The following is a 19663-nucleotide window of genomic DNA, read 5'->3' as shown; positions in this document are numbered from 1 at the left end:
GCTATAGAGAAGAAACTTTCAACTAGTGATGTTCACAGCTGCTCTCATGTTTTTAGTTCTCTAGTTGTACTGCACTACACGGTTAAAGCATTTTCTGAACAAGTGCAAGAGCAGAAGGAAAACTGCCTTGGGGAATACTAAGATGTGAAATTCATTGTTAAGTATTACTCAGTTGTCCTGTTAGAAAGAGGTCTGCCTTTCACTTCAGAATTATTTATTTAAAAAAAAAAAAAAAAAAGTAAACAATTATGTTAAAGCTTTATGACCTCATAGGTCAGTTCACCCAGTTTAGATTGACTTCGTTGCTGTAGGATCTCATTTCTCTTTGGTATGTATTTATAGAATCATAGAATTGCTCAGGTTGGGAAAGCCCATAGAGATCACCAAGTCCAACCACAACCTAACCATACTACCCTAACAACCTTCTGCTAAATCATATCCCTGAGCACCACATCCAAAAGGTTTTTAAACACATCCAGGTATGGTGACTCAGCCACTTCCCTGGGGAGCCTGTTCCCATGCTTAACAACCTTTCTGTAAAGAAGGTTGTTCTGTAAAGAAGGTTTCCTGATATCCAACCTAAATTTACGCTGGCACAATTTGAGGCCATTTCCCCTCGTCCTGTCACCAGTGAGATGAGACCAACCTCACTCTTGTTGTAAATACCTTTCAGGTATTGGAGGAGAGCAGTAAGGTCTTCCCTCAGCCTCCTTTTCTCCAGACTAAACAGTCCCAGTTCCTTCAGTTGCTCCTCATGGGGCATCTTCTCCAAGCCCTGTTGCCCTTCTCTGGGCCTGCTCCAGTACCTCAGTGTCCCTTCTGTACTGAGGTGCTCAAAACTGAACACAGTACTTGAGGTGAGGCATCACCAGTGCTGAGCACAGGGGCAGGATTACTTCCTTAGTCCTGCTCACCACACCATTCCTGGTACAAGCCAGGATGCCATTGGCTTTCTTTGCACCAAGCGGTCTGGTTGCCTCCCACATGGCAACGTGAGAAGGTCGGCTCTGCCTGTTGGCTGGGAGCAGGTGCTGTGTCTGGGCAAACATATGCTGGGAGCAGCACGCCTGAGGGCTGAAGGGATGTGCATGGGCCACCCATGCCTTCTTCCTGAGAGAGCAGTCCCTGGGAGACATTAGTTGTCTTGGGGCAGGTTGGGCCTTAGGATCCTTTGCGTTGCTTCTGTACTTAGCAGGTTTGCAGGGCAGAACATGTGGCAGGATGTGCTCCTCCTCGGATGCTAATTCTTGAAGTCCCTAACAGCAAAGTGAAATCTCGAATAATAATAAGAGAATATGTATTTGAGGGATTTTTTATTTTCTTTTTTATTTTTGGATATGTCTTGCTCTCTGTTTTAACCAATGTTACATTAAAATAAAGATGATACTTCTCTGTTCTTTTGGTGAATGCATATGACAATGTTATTTTCAAGCCACAGTAGCTCTTAGAAGGCAATGGTTTTGCTGGTGACAGATAAAAAGGTTATCTGATGAAATATACATGTTGATTTTCTTCCAGGGAGTTTGTAAATCCTCAACAAGATTTAGAAGATCCTGAGAATTAAGACTGCTTCTGCTGTCAAGCGGCCTGGAAAGCAAGTTGTCTCCCAGGTTCTGGTATCTCTGCCACCTGGTTTGTGCAGTTAAAAGATGGCAATGCTCGAATAGCTTTTTGTTTGTTTGTTTTCATGTGTAGAACGTATCCAAGTATCTTACGACAAAGAAAGGCCATAAACAGACCAGGTCTGCAGAATACTTCTCTGTCCTTGCATTTCTCTACAGATGCCCTGGGCTTGCACAGAGTTCATATTTATCCTTAGCATCATCAGTGCATCTCTAGAAACCGCAGCGTCAGCACATAGGTGTATGCATAGGGAGCATCTTCAGCAAACCTCCAGAAGAGTTTCCTTGTGAAAGGATGTGCTCGAAGTTCTACAACTTTGGAAACTTTCCATTTTTTTTTTTTTTTATTATTATTTTTTAATTTTTTATTTTTATTTTGTAACCTGGTTGTGAAATACTTGCTGTTGCATTGTGGTGACTGGGGGAACGGAGCCTGGATTTGCCAGTTATTCTAATTGCTGGATTGCTTTATCTCATGGGAGTTGATCAGCATACTTTTGACAGACAGTATTTGGGGATGGCTGAAATCACCAGACTCTTTCTATGGAGTGAGTTGACAAACACCAAATCTAACAAAGGTCAAGGGTTGCTTTGTGGGAGAGCAAGGTGTACTTTCCTCTTTGTGTTCCAGTTAGAAGGCATTGAAGGCTGCGGGTCTAGACACAGGTAGTGAGGAAATTAACATCAGCTTTACTGTTGCTGGCAGCTGTTCACAGATTTACAAAGATTTTGAAACTTGTAATATTGTGATTATCTGTATTATTTGAAGCATAAGATGAGCCACGGCATTTACAGGCATTAAATCTTAATTTGAAGTCTTCAAGCTCCCTCTCCATTCGCTAAAAAGAATTCTATTTTAGCTCCATCTTCCATTCAGTCGGTAGAATTCTATTTTAGTTCTAAGTTCCAATCTTGGGTTACCAAGGAAAAATAAATGAGACAAAATCTATTGGAAACTGTAAGTGGAATGTTCTAACGGTAATACCTTTGCTGCTGAAAGTCTGATCCTTTCTTCCATGTCATGATTCTGACCATCAGTCTGTTGTATGCATTTATCCAAGAAAAGAAACTTGAATTCTCCTTTGCTTTGAAACCACATGTGCTTGCCATTGCACTTGCAGTTTTGGTGAGCTAAACAGGTAATCCTTCTTACTTCCTATTCACTGCAAAGAGTCTATTTTCAGTCCTCTGGTCACTGGAATAACTATTTGAATTTCCTGTATTCTTTCAGCACTGTTTGTGGAGAGTGAGTGTCAGAACCAGCTGTAGTGATTCTCATTGCTGCTGCACCTTCCGCACTTAGCTCAGTGGAGTCCTTTGGTCACAGTATCTTACCCAGACACTGTGCCCACCTGATGATATTCCATCACCCTCTGTGCTTCACCATCTGCTGCTCCGCAGAACAGTGCTACATTCTATAAAGCAGTTTCCTGTCTCTGACTATGGCTATGTTGAAACACCATTTTACCTGCTTCCAGGAAGACTGTTTTCAAGGAGTTGTCATTATTTTTGTTGTTTGTTCATTGAAGCTTGTGAAGCTTATGTTACTGAGAGTTTGGGCTTCTTTTGTTTTTGCTGATAACACATTAAATAGCTCAGGCCTGGAAACACGTTCCTGTACAAACTCAATGAAAATATACCTGATAATTAATTTCTCAATTTCAGTCATTACAGTTAGCTTTAATTTCTTTACTGAGTCGTGTTGCTTTAGAATCAGTTTAGCTCCCTGATCAATTAGTGTGCAGTCACTAAGCACACTGTATTGCAGAGCTCTTAGTACATTGTATCATCACCATCTCTTTTCAAGCCAAACTCGTTCCATTGTTTTTTCTGTGGCTTGATGACATAATAGCAGGCTTACAATTTGATTGCCGTGCTTTGAAAATATTGGTATGAGTCTGGTGTTTTTCCAATCTTCTGCAGCTTTCCTGGGTTTCAAAGCCTTATTAAAAATTGATATTGAAGGACAAGATGGCTTTTCAGCTTTCTTGGCGTGGAATGATCCCTCGAGAACACGTTGCAGAGCCAACATCTGTGAAGGGAGAGACCTTTGCTCTTCAGCTCAAGAGAGTTAAATTACCCACTGCTGCCCCCAAGTCAGAAAGAAGGTCAGAGGCTTGTGCAAGGAGGCATGACCTGAGTGAAATCCCATTGCTAGTAAGCACACAGCACCCTGATGTGACCAGAAACAAATGAGCAGTCTTGGGAGCTCTGTTTTAAACAGAAGAATAAAAAAGATCTGATAGTAAAAAATGTAGGTTGTTTTTTTGTTTGTTTGTTTGTTTTGTTTTGTTTTGTGGGACTGGCCAAAGAGTGGAAGGCCCTTAACCATCTTGTGCTGTATTTTACTGTTGCAGCTGCAGTTTGCTCCTACTCCAATCTTCAGGTTTGGTTTGCACTCTTGGTCCTGCACATTTGCTTTGCATCTAACAGCGTGTTCTCAGGAATGGAAAGTGTTCAAGTGATAGCCTTGTCACGTAACAGGCTCTGAGTTATGTAATCCAATATTTCATGGGGTTTTAAAACTACCAGGGCATAGAAGAGAAAGCACTAAATGAAATGCTCGTGGAAGACAACGGTAAATCAGGTCATCTATTAAATTTTTCATCTCGAGTTTTTTCAAGCCGAGGAGCATCCTGAGCAGTATAAATCTGAGAATTTGTGGTTTTAAAATAAGGAAATAATGGATGAAGAGGCCATTATGAGACAGGTAAACAAGCAGCTGTACACTTTTCTCCTTATTTTATTTTTTTTCCAAGGCTGTAGAAGGAGTTTTTCTGGTAATGCTGACTGTGAATCCTTCTTGGGTTTGTCAGCCTCCTTTCATTTCCAGCTGATCGCAATACATTTGCCAAATGGGAACTGTTTCTTAGCAGGGCTGATGCAACTCAGACTGGAGTGCAGTGATTTTGTTTAACAAAGAATAAACCTGTGCAAATGACATCTGAAGAAGAATCTCTTCTCTTTCCTCTGTTCCCTTTTCCTCCCACCACTGCAGTGGTACAATCAAAATTAAACCTCCGTACATGGGCGTAGCTCCCTTGCTATTGCTGGAGGCATGCTGACTCACACCCACAGAAAGCACAACCTCTGTGCTTTACAGTATAGTTACTAATTTTCAGTGATCCTCCCTTATTTTTAGTGGCTCGAGTTATTTTCTTGGGATGATATCTGGTAGCCTAATATATAGCACAGATAGGGTGATGGTAACACTCTGCTGCCTGCTTTCTCTTCCTTGGCTTTCCATCTTATTTTCCCTGTACTGTAACTTTTTTGAGCACTTGGGCAGGCTGGAGGAGAAATTACTTTTCATGCTGTAAACCTGCTAGCATCATGCTGCAGAACAGGGAGAAAAAAGGTTCTGCTTCTGCTTCATGTTTAAAAATAAATGAAATGCATAGTAATTTGTGTTACCTTTGTGTAACAGGGCATATGATGAAGCCCTTCTGTTTACATTGCTAACTATCGTGAGCTGGGATGCTTGCTGTAGTTTGGGGTGATGCAGACTGGGTGGAATAAAGCTGAGTCTGTGGGGTGAACCGCACAGGGCTGAGAAAACACGCCTGAGAGCAGTCTGCAGATGGGCGAGATAAACAGATCCCCCAGCTGCAACGGAGGAGGCAGGCCTCTTTAATGGCTCTTAGCAACGCCCCTGCTCTGACCCTCCTCATATGTGAGGAAAATCAAATCGATACACTGTTCTTCAAACCACGATGCTGCAGCAGCAGCAGGGCATTGTGGCAGCCTCTGTCTCTTAAATCCATTGACGCTTTTCAGGTTGCTGATCTGGATATCCATCCCTGCATCTCTGCTGAAGAAGAACCCGACTGCATCTCAAAAGGATTCCTGGAGCTCCCATGTATAACCTTCTTCTTACTGGCAAGCGTTAGGTAGGCAATTTTAAAGCGTTTCTGGATTTGCAGGCAGCTTGTAACATCGATCTGAGAACTCTATTATATTCTCTGCAATCACAGCAGAAGCCGCTCTCTGAAACCTACTCTGCTTTAAATCTTCATTTTCACCTTCTGTTTTTGTTGTTGGGGTAAGGGAGGGTATTTCTGTTTTCCTTCTTTTCTTCTTTTTTAAAAAGCAAGAAATGTTGTGGCTGATGTATGCTTTTGGATAATGATATTCCCCTGCTGATCCCTCCCCTGCTCTGCAGAACAGCTATAAGCAGTGCCATACAGTGACTTTCAGTGTTGATGAACATCTGCTCAACTGCCTAATGTATAGGGCAGGCTGCTCTCTCCTTTATTCTCTAATTTTCCGGTGTCTACCTAGCAGCTGCGCACCAAGACCTTCCCTGCTAACCGAGTTCTGCTTTGGTTCCAGAAATGGCTAACAGAGGACCAAGCTATGGCTTAAGCCGAGAAGTTCAGGAAAAGATTGAACAGAAATATGACCCGGAATTAGAGTCTAGGCTGGCGAACTGGATTATTGTGCAGTGTGAGGAACAGATCGAACCCCCTCCTCCTGGAAGGCAGCATTTCCAGACCTGGCTGATGGATGGAACGGTGAGCTATCTGTTTAACTCTCTACTTGAGTATCTTTATGCGTGCAGTGAATTAGTATATATTACTATGTGTCCTTGATTTCTGTCTCCATCCGGCGAAATTGGTCAGAGCTCATGGCCAGTGCAGTAAGAGGTGTCCTAGCATCTGACTGATTTCCTTTTGCTTGTGAATCCTAATCTCAGAAAATAATTATTCTGCTGGAGTACTGGGATTAGTATGGTGCTTATGATTCTTATGAGTCATGCACATTATATATGGGTATGACTCATTCCTTCAGTGCCTTTCTTCATGCAGTTAAATGAGATCTGCTTTTAAAACTAGATGTATCATTTTCTCTTTAAGAAATAGTATTTGCAGAAAAACGAAAAAGGTGAACAGGTGTTGAAGAAGTGTTTTCTTCTTGTGAATCATTCTGTAGCTATAACAATTGTATCCTTTTGGTTTATTGAACAACAGGCAGATGCTGCTGTTTGCACAGAGCTGCAGAAATACGCTAATCATTGAATCTCTGCCAAAGTGACTTCAACAATATTTCAATTGACGTTGCTTATTTTTTTGGCTCGAGCATGTGGTTTCTTCTCTGTCAGTTGTTACATAACTTACCAGTGATTACTTTGCTGCTTCTAGCAGATGAGGATTTATTCGGTCAGGCTATTGCCATCGGTTAATGAAAGCTCTAATACCTTTCTAATATACTTTGACTATTATCAATCTCTTGTTTGTTCCTGATAGAAGAAATTACATCCCTAACAGAAACTGTCTAGATTGAAAGCATTTTACAGCATCATTTCATGTGCAGAAATTTCTCCTAGTTTGGTGACTGCTTTCTCATTTTGTTTCTGTGTTTCTCTCTCAGCTGTTATGCAAGTTAATAAACAGTTTACATCCAAAGGGAAATGAACCCATTGCAAAGATCTCTGAATCAAAAATGGCTTTCAAGCAGATGGAACAAATTTCTCAGTTCTTAAAAGCTGCTGAAATCTACGGAGTAAGAACAACAGATATTTTCCAGACAGTGGATTTATGGGAAGGTAAAAATAATAAACTGGAAGTCAGCTTGCAGTCTTCATTTTACTCGGCTTTGATGTGTTGTAATAGTGCATTTTGTCTAAGGCATATTCTCTAATGTAATTATCTTTTGTTTCTGTTTGCCTTATCTCATTACCATGTTCTTCCAGTGGTGCATTATCTCCTCTGAGGGATTTATATTACCCTGAGGGCATAATGGAGTTTTTCCAAGCTCATGTGTTATCTAAAAGCCCATCATTTTGACAGAAATCCATAGACCTAATAAAACAACTGCTCTCTATGCTAATTATTTCCAAGTAAAATAGCTTCTAAGAGCAAATAGGAGAAACCCTTATTTTGTGATGACGAGCTTTTATTACAGTTTTCAAATTATAAGCAAAGCTTAAATTAGAGCCATAAAGTGCATTCCCAGGAGCATACATGCCTCTATAGAGCAGATGAGGGCTCTTTTATGATTAGAGAGAGCAGAGCTCACTGCTAATGTGTTAGCTGAGTATCTCTCTGCAACAATACGGTCTTGCCAGAAAAGTCACTATGGCAACAGCAAAAATCTGAGTGCCCTGTATATTCACCTGGAGGTGAATACACTCCTTCCCGGACATGAAGTGAACACTGTGTGTTGTAGCTGCCAAAGAGTTGAGTCATTCGAGTGTTTGCATGGCTGCTTTTGCCACCTCTGTGGTGATGCGCTCTTCCTGGTGCTCCTGTGAAATGCACTGTGTATCTTGCATCTCTCAGGACAAAATGCAGGGACTCAAAGCAAAGACAGTGCCAGGGTAGTGAAAGGCAGGTGTGCAGAAAACTGGAAGGGTCAAAAATCTGTTGTGAGAATGAAACGGTGGAAGGAGAGCGATCTATTGAGAAAGCCAATCAGTATCGTTTGTGTAGGAACACAAGTGGAGTGAAAACACTGAGATCTGTTTTCACAGGCTGTTGGGATATCTGGAAGAGATCACTTCTTTCAAGGACAGCTTCAGGCATGAAACACAGGGGAGCTCTTTGCAGATAGGTTAGAATGGGAGGACGTACTGACAGACTGCATTACTAGGCTCTCAGGGTACTGGGTTCACTGGACAGATCTTGCCTTCGGACGCAAGAGCTGGGTTGTTTCTTCCAGGTCATTTTTTAATATTTTTTCTAATCTACCTTTAAATATTTTAAATGAAAGGGTTTTTACTTCCCTGCAGTAACATCCTCTTCCTCAGCCTAGCAGGCTGTTGAAAGGGAAGCTCCATCTATACTAGAAGGGATGATATTAGCTCCTTTCAGGTGCTTTTGATTGCATTTCATAACACTTTTGCATAATGCAAACAAAAGAACAGTATATCAATCCTTACGATGAAAAGGACTTGGTTTTAAAGGTAGAGTTCCTAATTGTGGTGGCAATCTCTTCATTTTCTTTCTTTCACTCATCTCCATTCCTCAGCAGATGTAAGGGGAAAAACTTCCAGATCACAGAAAGTCAAAACACAACTTTCAGCCCAGGGGAGAGATGTACAGGACTTTTCTCCATGGTTATTTTAGGCCTTCTCAAAACTGATCTTTGTCTTTTCACTTCCCCATTCTCTTTCCATCCCTCATGCTGGTCATTAGAGTGCTGAAGTGAAGCAGCACGTGCAGGAGTAATCATGTGAGGGCTTCTTGCCTAACCGTAGCTCTGATCTCCAGCATCAGTATTGTTTTGAGCCTGAAACATCAGAAATTTGACATATTGGCTAGGCAGAAAGGACAGAATCTTTCATAATTACATAACTTCTACACTTCAGAAAATACTTCCAGGCCACAATGTGTTTAGAGAGGTAGCAAGCATCAACGTATGTTTACATGGAAAGAAAATTATGTGTGGTTGATAAAACAGTCTCTGTCTCTGATTATTTTCCAAGAGCTTTTTTTGCTTTGAGATTCTCAGTAACGATTGAAGAAAATGTTTTAGTACGCAATCTGCTGTTGGTTGCTTCAAACTCACTCAGTCCATCTGGTGCATTTCTCAACGGTGTCACCTCTCCTTTGGTCCTTCTTAAAGGAAGAGACAGGTGAGCAGCCTTTCCTAGTCCATGCCCAAGAGAGCATGTTTGCTGTTTTATAGATACCTCTCTGGAAATATGGCAGGGAGCTAAGAGGCAGATGTAACTCTGTTTATAGCCCAGCCTGCACAAAGAAGTGTCTCGGGAATATGGTTCAGAGCAGTTCTCCTCTGTGGGTCTCAGCCCTTCCTTCTGGCCACACTTCCCCAGAGAGAAAGGGAGAGATGTGACCGAGCCCCCTGCCTCCTCTAATATGCCATGCCAAGATTCTCTACAGGGCTTACTGCAAAGGACGAGAGGTTAGATGCCACAAGATGAAGCACATCTGGAGTTTTCCCTGACTGAGTGGCCAATGCATGTGCGGGAGCACTGGGCCCCGCTTGCAGTTGCCCTGCAGCCTCTCCCCTCGCCACTGAGAAGGGAAGCAGAGCTGAGTGCAGAGCATAGGAGGGGCTGCCAGATGGTTCCACCGGGCCCAGCGGGATATATTGTGCTACCCGTCTTTTGTTTCTTTTCTTTTTCTATCTGTGTGTACGTGCTTGCTGTCGTTATTCAGCTCATTCACTTTTAAATCCTTTTTCCACATCTCTCCTCATCCCTGTTTGTTACCACGATGGGCATCCCAAGGAGGTTATTTGTGGCATCTGTTGAGGCATATGGTACATCTGCTGCTGTGGGGAGCTCCGAGCATCCCGCCCCACGCTGCTCCCTGTGTACGTGCCTGTGCAAGAGGCCGACCCTCAGCTGCCCTCCCTCAAGCAGGGACCATCTGACATAGTCTGGTTAACAAACACGGGCACGGGAGGATCCCGGATGGCTGACAATTTGTTTTCTGTACAAATGGTCCCCTGCAGAGAAGATTCCTGTAAACTGTAATGGCCTGTGTGCCAGTCACAGCTGGAAGCCGCAAGTCATTTTCAGCTTTAGGGTGTCATCTTCACCTTAGCCAGTGCCTTATGCAGTGAGGTCTGTGTGAACCAGAGCCCCGAGCTTCATCCAACTGTAATCAGGGTGATGCTTATACACTATGTGCTAAGCTCCTTTCCTGTGCACTCCTACTGGTCTACAGTGCTTTTCATTAACACTATTCCATGGGAGGCATTTCTGGAGTCTGCTGTCATAGTCATATCTTGAGCATCACATGATTTTGTGAGGAACTTATTTCCCCATACGAAGAACTTGTGTTCAAAATTAGTTCCTTTAACTAGAAAGGTGATTTCAGGAAAAAGGAAGAATTGGAACAGAAGGAATGCGTGGGGAAGATTTCCAGGGCTTAGGATGCCTTGTGTTGGAGGACACCTCAAAGATCATCTAGTTCTGACCCCCTGCTGCGGGCAGCATTGCCAACTGCTAAATCAGATTGCTCAGAGCCCTGTCCACCCTTGCCTTGAACACCTATTTCCATTTTCATTTCAGAAGAAAAAAAAGGTATATGAAACAAAATTTCCAAAAACTTAAACAGCTCACACCATTGCAAAGATATGTGGCAGCTCCTAGTGAAGTACTTGCTAGAGAGTTTTCTAAATGTCATTGTGTTTGAGTTGGGTAATCAGATAGAATTTGCTTGTTTCTATTTGCTTGCCTAATGTTCTCTGCTTTTTTCATGCCTAGTAGCCAAGTGCAGGGGAAGAAACAAAAAAAAAGGAGTATCCTTCATTTTTTCAAAAACAAAACAAAAACACACACAAAAAAACCCCTTACTTGTTTCTTTTTTAATTAAGTGGAGAAATAAACAGAAGATGTTGATACAAAAGGAAAATTTACTTCCTACCTTAATTTTGGAAGGAAAGATCAGAGGAGTGGGTACTGTTTTTTAAAATAAAAACAAATACTGACAACAGGAATAGCAACATCTTTTGGAAATGAGCCTTATATTTCAAGGTGCCATCTTGGAAAATTGGTGAATTCTCAAGCAGATGGAAAGCATACATCTAGGCAAGTAATTGACAAGTCCATCACCTCACAGTATAGATGGGAAATTATCTCCTGAGAAGCTTTTTCTCTCTGTTGTTTACGGAAGAACGTTAACAAGCAGTGAAGACCAGGCATGGTAACTTTACTTGGCTAAAGGGGAGATGAGCACTGGCATTTTGAAATGAGGAATCAAGCGTGGTAAGGTAAAGAGGGAAACTGTAGAAAAATATTGTAAGTTAGGACTGGATGACAGCAACTGAAGAGCATCAACTTCTGACAGCCTGTGAAGGGAAGCCAGTAGGAAGGATTTGGGAAGTGATTTGATGGGTAATTTGGGAAAGGGTGGTGCAAGTTAATCTGCACGAGTCCTTTCCAGGACTGCCAGGAACTCTGTCAGCATGAGGACTGTCTGCAACTGCCAGTGCTTACATGATGTGATCAGTTTGCAGGTGAAGCAACAGAGGCACAGCACGGTTATTTGTCACATTGCTCTCCTACAGCCATGTTTTACTGAGCACATTATCGTTCTTTTTACGCCAAAGTGTTCTCTTAGCACAAAATTTAGAATGGCTTAAAATAGCAAGGGTGAATGCATTAAAATAGCTTTGAAACTTGAAAATTCCCAAATAGTTGAATTTTGCTTTAACACCGTTCCTTTGATAATCTTTTTCATAATCTCTTGCATGTCAGCACTTCAATTTGAGCAACTCTAAAATAGCACTTATAATGCTTCTAGTGTACTTTTTCAGAGTAGCCAAGGGAAGCAGTTAATGCATTGGATGAAGGCATTGATCAGTATGCCAAGCTATTTGTTATGCGAGGATTTCTTATATTGGTTTTGCTGTTTGCCTTTCCAGGGAAGGACATGGCAGCAGTGCAGAGAACCTTAATGGCTCTAGGCAGTTTGGCAGTCACCAAGGATGATGGATGCTACAAAGGGGATCCATCCTGGTTTCACAGGTAATGTCCAAGGCACAGTTTCCCAGAGCTGACTTTCATGGAAAGCTGGTATTATTGTCTGTTCTTGGCCTTCAAAGAAATTTACTGGGGAAGGAAAGGAAGAATTTTTGCAAAATTTCCTTGCAGTGAAGAGATTTCCTTTTTGGAGTCTAGACAAGGGGATCAAATATCCAACCAGGCAGCAGCACTTTCTGCCCTTCACTGGTTCCCAGCATATCAGCATCATTTGGCCTCTGCCTAACTACATCTCGTCAGCCAGAAGTTACACCAGGGCTGCTGAGAAGGAGCCCTGTAGGAGAGATGCAGTGCTTCCATGCTGCTGCCTTTTCTCAGGTAGTCCTCTTCCTCACATCTCTCCTGCCCTGGAGCTGGAAAAGCGCTATTGGTGCCAGGACTGAGCAGCAGCTCACCCACGGCTGCAGCTCTGAGTTCCACCTGCAGGCACCCCTTTCTATTGAGTTGCCCTGGCTTGGACATCTGCGCACATATGGAGATCCTACTGGATTTCTTTCTTAGCCATTTTTTTTTTTCTTGTGGAGTACCACTTATCTGCAGAGAATTCTCTGTCTTGGAAAAGATGTTTATTTGCTCTAACGCCCCGTTTGCCTTGGTTAGGGAGGCTGAGAAGAAGGGCAGAAAAAAAAAAAGGAAATCCTTCTACAGTAACGCCTCTTGCTCACAGACACTGTGTTGAAATGAGGTTCCTCTACCCAAAAGTATTTCTTATGCTAAAACAGCTGAGGCATGTTAACGAAAAGAGTGCTGCCTGCTGGTCATTGGTTTCCCTGAAATTTCTGATGATTAGTTGAGGATCAGCAAGCAAACTTTGCTTATCTTAAAGTTTGAAGTGGTTTAACAGAGGCTAAAGGAGACCTGAAGTGACCTGGTGAGCAAGTGTCAACTCCTATACATTCTTCATGTGGCATTCATTTAAATTTACTTCATACAGACCACAAAGAGATTTTTACTTCCTGAATATAATAGGTTTTTAAATTCAAATCCAGTTACATGCTTTAATTTAAACCAGACATGAATTCACCATGACCCAGACAGGCTTATTTGTTTTATGTAACTATAACAAACTATAACAAATGGAAACAAATGAAAAATTAATTTTCATATCTGCTCTTAATTGTGGAATAGTTTTCATTGGCGTACTTGAAGATCATCTCCCTCCTTCCCGGACTGTCTGGGCTAAATAGACAGCCAGCCTGCGTCTGCTGCAGTCCCTGAAAGACTGTTTCATAGCTGTTGCCTTCAGGAAAACTGTTATTTCTATAAGGAGATAACATATGGCAGACTGGGAACTGCTTTCTGAGTAGCTTAACCACCCGTTCAGGCAGATCGAGCCCCCTCCCCATCACCCAGCATTATTCATGAGGCAGAGCATTCAGACTGATTCTTAACCACCTTAAGATAAACTGAAAGATGTCAAGATTAAATGGAACAAGAGTATCCATGCAGGGATCAGCAGTGATCAATACATCCCCACATATGGGCAAAGCTGCTTAACTTTCCATATTCTCTGTCTTGCATGCCTGCTCCCATCGGGCCTATCTGCTGTTTCACTGTGTGTCCTGGTGAGGCTCATGGATCCACTGCTGTTTGTTATCTGTGAGTTGGAAGCCTCTGGCTCTGGTGCAAATTTGGCATGAAAAGTTAATAAGTCTGCACAGTGACAGAGGAAGTGTTGTTGAGTGATGGCAAACAGGTGAAAGACAACTTGCAGCAGTGTGAGATGCTCCCACCTCCTTTTCTACAGACTTTGTTATGCCTGCTTCCACCAGCCTAAAAGCAAATCACAAGTACCTGCTGTTATCTATAAGACTATCATATTCTAAGGGCAGCATTTATGATTGTAAAAATAACACCACGTGATCCAAACGATACAAGTAATCAACTTTTATTAGCATATCCTTGGTCTCTTTTTTAATTTTTTTTTGTGCAGTTCTTATTTTTCTTTCCTAGTCATACTTACATATCAACTTCCTCTGGATTCGTTTCACAGCACAGCTGAAAAGTCCAAGGGGAAAAAAAGATAGATCGTGTTTCTGGGATTTTAATTAAAATAGAGACAGTCACAGTGAACCTGAGATTCAATTATGTAATAGGAGTAGTTCCAAAAACATCCTCTCTCAGAGATACTGGCAGTGCTTTGCTGCCCGCGTAAGGGTTCTGGAAAAGAAATTTTGCAGCAGTGAGATAGAACTGCTGTATGAGGTGCCCAAAGCTCTGTGTGCCTGCCTCCAAATTGGCAGTTGGAAAAGTTGGAAAGATTAGTGTGGTGGTAAGGTACAAGATACAAGAGTGAAATGGCAAAAGGGATAAAGAGGAAAAGAATGCTCCCCTCATCTCTAGAGATCTAGGCTTACAGGGAAAACTCCACAAGGGAGGGATCTCCAACCAGAGATCCTTCCCCTCTGGCAGTCAGCTCTTAAATGAGGTCTAAGAGAGGTGCAGCCAGGCTCCACCCCTTCTGGTCACACAGCTGAATTGCCTTCACCTGTGCTCCCAGGGCTGACCTGGTCCTTTCCCCAGATGATCAGTCAGTGGTTCAGGCCGTGACTCAACAGTTCCCATACACATGCTTTCTGGGAAGAGCCTGTGGTAGGGTGCTATAAGCCCTCGTACTCATCTGCACATTGGCGTGGGATCCATTCTTGAGAGATCTGAAGTGCTGTTCTGGACCTGAGCTCAGCCACTGCACAGGATCAGATTCTCACAGAGGATTGTGTTGGTGACTTTCAGTCACAGCAGGCACCCAATCTAACATTCCCATCTTGTGATGGAGTGAGGAGAAAAGGGAATTGTAATGTGTTGTAATATTGCTAGATAACCTGATCTCAGGACAAACATACACAGATGGCAGAGAGGTTGTACCTGGATGGGAGCTGGCTGAAAGCCTCCCTCCCTTTGAGACTGTAGGTTCTTGCCATTTATTTGGCAGTAACAGATTGATCCTTCTCCCTTCTAAGTGACTTGTTTTCCCCATCTTGTGTAAATGAAAGATTAATCAAGTACAAACTTTTGTGCTTCTTTTTTTTTCCCCAGTGCTATTTTCAGGGAAAAGAGGCTCTTTTTAAGGTCCAACAAAGATTCATTGATCTGGATGGCTTTTGAGACTGCTAATGCCAAGCAAAAGTAGTCAGCATGTTTTGGCAGAAGATAAAGGACTGTCATACAGTTAAGACACAGGTGCAAAGGCCAAAGTCTATTGCTTTAGAGAAGAGAGATCTGGAAATGGCAACAGGGCAATTGTTCTGTCCTGCAGGCAACCATCATCCACACTTGTGAAAATGAGCAAGCCACTTTGCTGTCCCTTTGTTTCTCTGGGTACATTGCACTCACACTGACTCCACTGAGTTGAATGTATACCATTGCTGTAGACAGATATCAATTTGTACTACAGAACAGATAAGTATCTTAGTGATCAGCTCCTGTAGACTACAGCTTCTGAGAGCTATAGGACAAAATACAAACTCTATCACAAGTGGTATACACAGAGCTACATAAATATTTTACCTATCATAGTTGCTGGGCAAGCTATGATCCTGAAGGTTGTGAGTAGGTGGTACAGTGAAAGACTGAAGTGGTGTGGGTTTGAAGAGAGCACTTCTAACTGCAGGAAAGCAATTAGCCCAGCCAGTATTGTCCATCCAGGAGGATGGTGCAAATTAAATACTGCAGTACAAGGGAGGAGCTGTTAACATGAGCCAATTTCAGATTGCTTTTCACAATCATCTGGACATATGCAGAATGTCTGTGTTGTTTTTTTGTATGCACCTGTACAGGAAAGCACAGCAGAATCGACGGGGGTTTTCAGAAGAGCAGCTTCGTCAGGGACAGAACGTAATAGGCCTTCAGATGGGCAGCAACAAAGGAGCCTCACAGTCGGGTATGACGGGCTATGGGATGCCAAGGCAGATCATCTAAAAGCACCTCTGTCTGTAGAGAAAACACTCCTGCAGCATGGTCTGTTCAGCAACAACAGAAAAAGAAAAAAAAAAATTAAAAAAAGCTCATTAGTTCTCTTTCTGCCTGGTTTTAATAGTTAGTGCTCTGAGGTGTGGGGTATTTTTTGTTTGGTTTGTTTTATTTGCAGCTACAGGAGTTCATCTAGGAACTTGGGTTTTCGTGGTGTTGTGTGTCAGTTCACAGCACATGCGCACTGCTGCCTCCTACTTTTCACTTCTGAACTATGCAAAGACAATTATTCTGTTTTAATTTATTTGCAAAGTGTTATCTTCCATATTTGTCTCACATTTCTCTTGTATCTCAACCAGTAATCTCATTCTTCAATTCAGTGATGACATTGTTTGATCTAAGAATAAAGACATTTAAACACATATTGGCCTCATTTTTTTGAAGGAAAGAACAGCAATTTGAACCTCTTATAGCATGGTACAATGCTGAGGAATGACATGTTTTGATGGCTCAGTCTTTCTTGCCTCTAACTCCATCCCAGCCAAAGTTGGTAGAGCCAGCAGTGAGTCTTCATGACAGCAATGCAATCCTCAGAGAGTTCTTCACTTTGAAAGGAAAATCTGTCAGAGGTGAGAACAGCTTTTACTTTGTGCTGATTGATGTTACATCAAACAAAACACTGCAAACTAAGGTGTGTTTTAAACACTCAGAAGAAACAGAAGAGGTGTTCCAGAAAGCTCCAGACATTAATACCACTTGTTTGAATTCAAGGATTTTGTTATTCTCATCTCTGACGGAATGCAAACTGGACAAATAGTTGATTATGAGACAGTTTGCTGGAGAGCCAATAGAAGCACTGCTTGCTGGTGCAGTCATCTGGCCACAGGAGCTCAGAGTAGTTCACCTGACCCTTAGTGTAGATTGCACATCACACATACATTCAGGGGCCACACTATTTTCTCAGCAAGTTTCTTTCCTATTAAGAATTCACTTGCAAATCCCAATCAATTTTTTTTCCTCTCAGCAAGTAGGAAGGGAAATGGGATAACTTTGTGAGCTTTTAAAATTCATAACAGAATTCCAAAAAGGCTTGAAGACATAACATCTGGAAAGCTAATAACCTGTTGTGAGGGGCCTACACAGAAGTAGTGGTGACTTCTGTTTGCCGCATGCTGCCCTGTGTGTGTCTGAACCTAGTGACCCCCCAGTGGCAGCTAGTTGCCCACTATCTAGCCCTGGAGCCAGTGGCTCACACAATGACACTGCTTCAAAAATTTCTACTGGTGTGTAAACTGGGAGGGTGATTCTCCCATCCCAGATTAAGCTTCAGCCTACCTGTCAGGAATGTGAGAAAAATACCTACCCACTTAATTCAAGCTTTGGTGAAGCTTGATAAAGCACTGCAAAGCGTAACAAGTGAGAAATGATGTAAAGGTCACCACATGAGCTTGGGGCTGAGCTAATCTATGGCAGCTGCTGTTAAAAAGGTCCTGCCCCCATTTGTAGCTTCTCTTCAACAAACCAGGGCAATGTGGTTCTTCCACTCTGCTCTTGTCGAGCACTTTACTTTGGTGTTTGCTACCTGCTTAGAGCTATCTTCCTATTACTGAGGTGAAATAGCTCAGTACAGAGCAGGTGTTTGAAATGGTGTATTTAGGGCAAGATCTCAACCTGCAGCTGTAGTAGTTTAGCTTGGTGCAATTTATAACATATAACCTAACTTGCTCATAACATATAACCTAACTTGCACACTGGGCATATTATGCCTCCTTTTGTTAAGGCAACCTCATCTTGGAGAACACAAATATGAAAAGCAGCCACTTTCTCCTAACAGAGACTAGGAAGTTGCACTTAGTGCAAACAAAACAGCATGCATTCTTATCAGATAGGTGGGAGGAGCTAGAAGAACCTGCCATGTAGGCAAGAGAGGCTCTTAGCCTGCCCCACACTATTTGAAAGTATGCAGCCTGCAGAAGCCAGCTCTGAGCTGGATGATCTTTGTCTCTCCATTTGAAAGAGTATAGGAGCCTGGATGATTTTTCTGATCCTTGTGCTTTATTCTCCATCTCCATCTATGGTTGTTGCAATAAGGTAAGTGTGCAGTGTAAGAAAGACCCTGCCTCTAAGAAATGTTCTTTCACCAAACCTACATTCCCTAGTTAAATGTGCTTTCATTAGGTTTGGCATTCTAATGGCCTCACTAGGTTACAGAAAACACTGTATGCTTGTGCAACAGCAATATGGTATGTTTAACATGCCCTGTATGGGCAACAACAGCCTGTGCTCCAGGGAAGAAAATCTGTATCCAGTGGTGTTCACACAGTGTGGCAACAGCATTGGAAAGCCATAGCTGGAATGTCATCCTTGGAAGGCCTTCCCCAGCTCACAGAACCCTTTTTCATCACCTGAATGGCCCTATAGTAATCCCCTTAAGTTGCACCAGGGGAGATTTAGTTTGGATACTAGGAAAAATTTCTTCTTGGAAAGAGTGATGAGGCATTGGAACAGATTGCCTAGGGGGGTCACTGTCTCTGGGGATGTTCAAGAAAAGGGTTGATGCAGCATTGGGCAGCATGGGTTAGGGGGCATGGTGGTGATGGGTTGACGGTTGACTAGATGATCTTCGAATTCTTTTCCAACGTTAATGATTCTATGATTCTAAAACCATCGAGCTGACCTATCTATTAATGCCTGGCAGGAGATGCTCCAAAGGTTGACTTTATCCTTTTGTGTTCACATATGATGATGCCAAAATGCAAGAATTATTATTATTTAAATATTAACATGTTTTGACTTACTTACATCCTTCCATTAAAATGTGCTTCTTAACAAGTTCAAAAACATCTTAAACTGTAAATTAATACAGTACAAGGCTGGTTGAATAACAAAGATGACAGGAAGGAAATATGTTTTTTCTTATACAAACAGTAAACTACTGTAAGCTTGCTTCTGTTGCATTAAAAGCACTTAGGTGGGTCTCCCATAAGCCTCCTTAATCTCTATGACAATCTGATGTATCATTCCTGCTAAAAGGCTGAATATATATTAGGAATGTGTTAGTGTTGTCAGTGGTAGAGATGTACTCAACAAATGTCAAACACGGCATGTGCACTGGATATAATTATTCTTGTGTTCAGCGGGGGCTGAAATGTGAGCAAAATGTGAATTTTGTTTCACGAAGGGAGAAAGTGCATGCACCTTGAGTAGACATAGTGTGGTGTGATGGTGTGCCTGCCATGTGGGTCTGTGTTTTCTGTAAACTGTGGGGCTGAACTGTATCTTGCTTCAGGTGTGGGCTCAGTTAAACGACAAGTATGAGCTAAGGGAAGCCCTCTCCCACATTGCTAATGGCCCTTCTTGAAGCACAGCCATAGCTTGAGCAATGAACCTCGCTTAAAAGCAACACAAAATATTCATATAAGGAAGTGCTTATATATCAATGCCCAACAGCTGGCTGGGCCAGAAACACTGTTAGCATTGCCACCCTGTGCTTCAGTTTGCTGTAGCAGTATAAATGTGAATGGTATGTATCTGCCTTCATGAAGGCTTTATGACCATGAGCTCATTACAGACAACTATTTAATCATTCCTTTTTAATTGTAAGGTGATCTCTTACGTCCTTATGAAGGGATGTTCTATAGGCATCCACATACCTGAACGTGGAATCTGAGTTCAT

The 19663-nt window shown here is 42.3% G+C and overlaps 1 protein-coding gene across 1 annotated transcript; it reads left to right on the top strand.

Moving 5' to 3' along the window:
- Positions 1–5956: 5956 nt before the first annotated feature.
- TAGLN3 (transgelin 3) lies at positions 5957–15996 on the top strand (the record flags this gene model as incomplete). The annotated part of the gene is made up of 4 exons (XM_079549167.1): positions 5957–6136; positions 6993–7167; positions 11961–12063; positions 15855–15996. The coding sequence occupies 4 exons, from the start codon at positions 5957–5959 to the stop codon at positions 15994–15996; spliced, it is 600 nt and encodes a 199-aa protein (XP_079405293.1).
- Between the last annotated feature and the right edge of the window lie 3667 nt (positions 15997–19663).

This window comes from Tetrao urogallus, assembly GCF_951394365.1.
Source record: "Tetrao urogallus genome assembly, chromosome: 1".
In the NCBI taxonomy this organism is placed as follows: Eukaryota; Metazoa; Chordata; class Aves; order Galliformes; family Phasianidae; genus Tetrao; species Tetrao urogallus.
The sequence above is the reverse complement of the archived record's forward strand: the minus strand, read 5'-3'. Positions and strand labels throughout refer to the sequence as shown.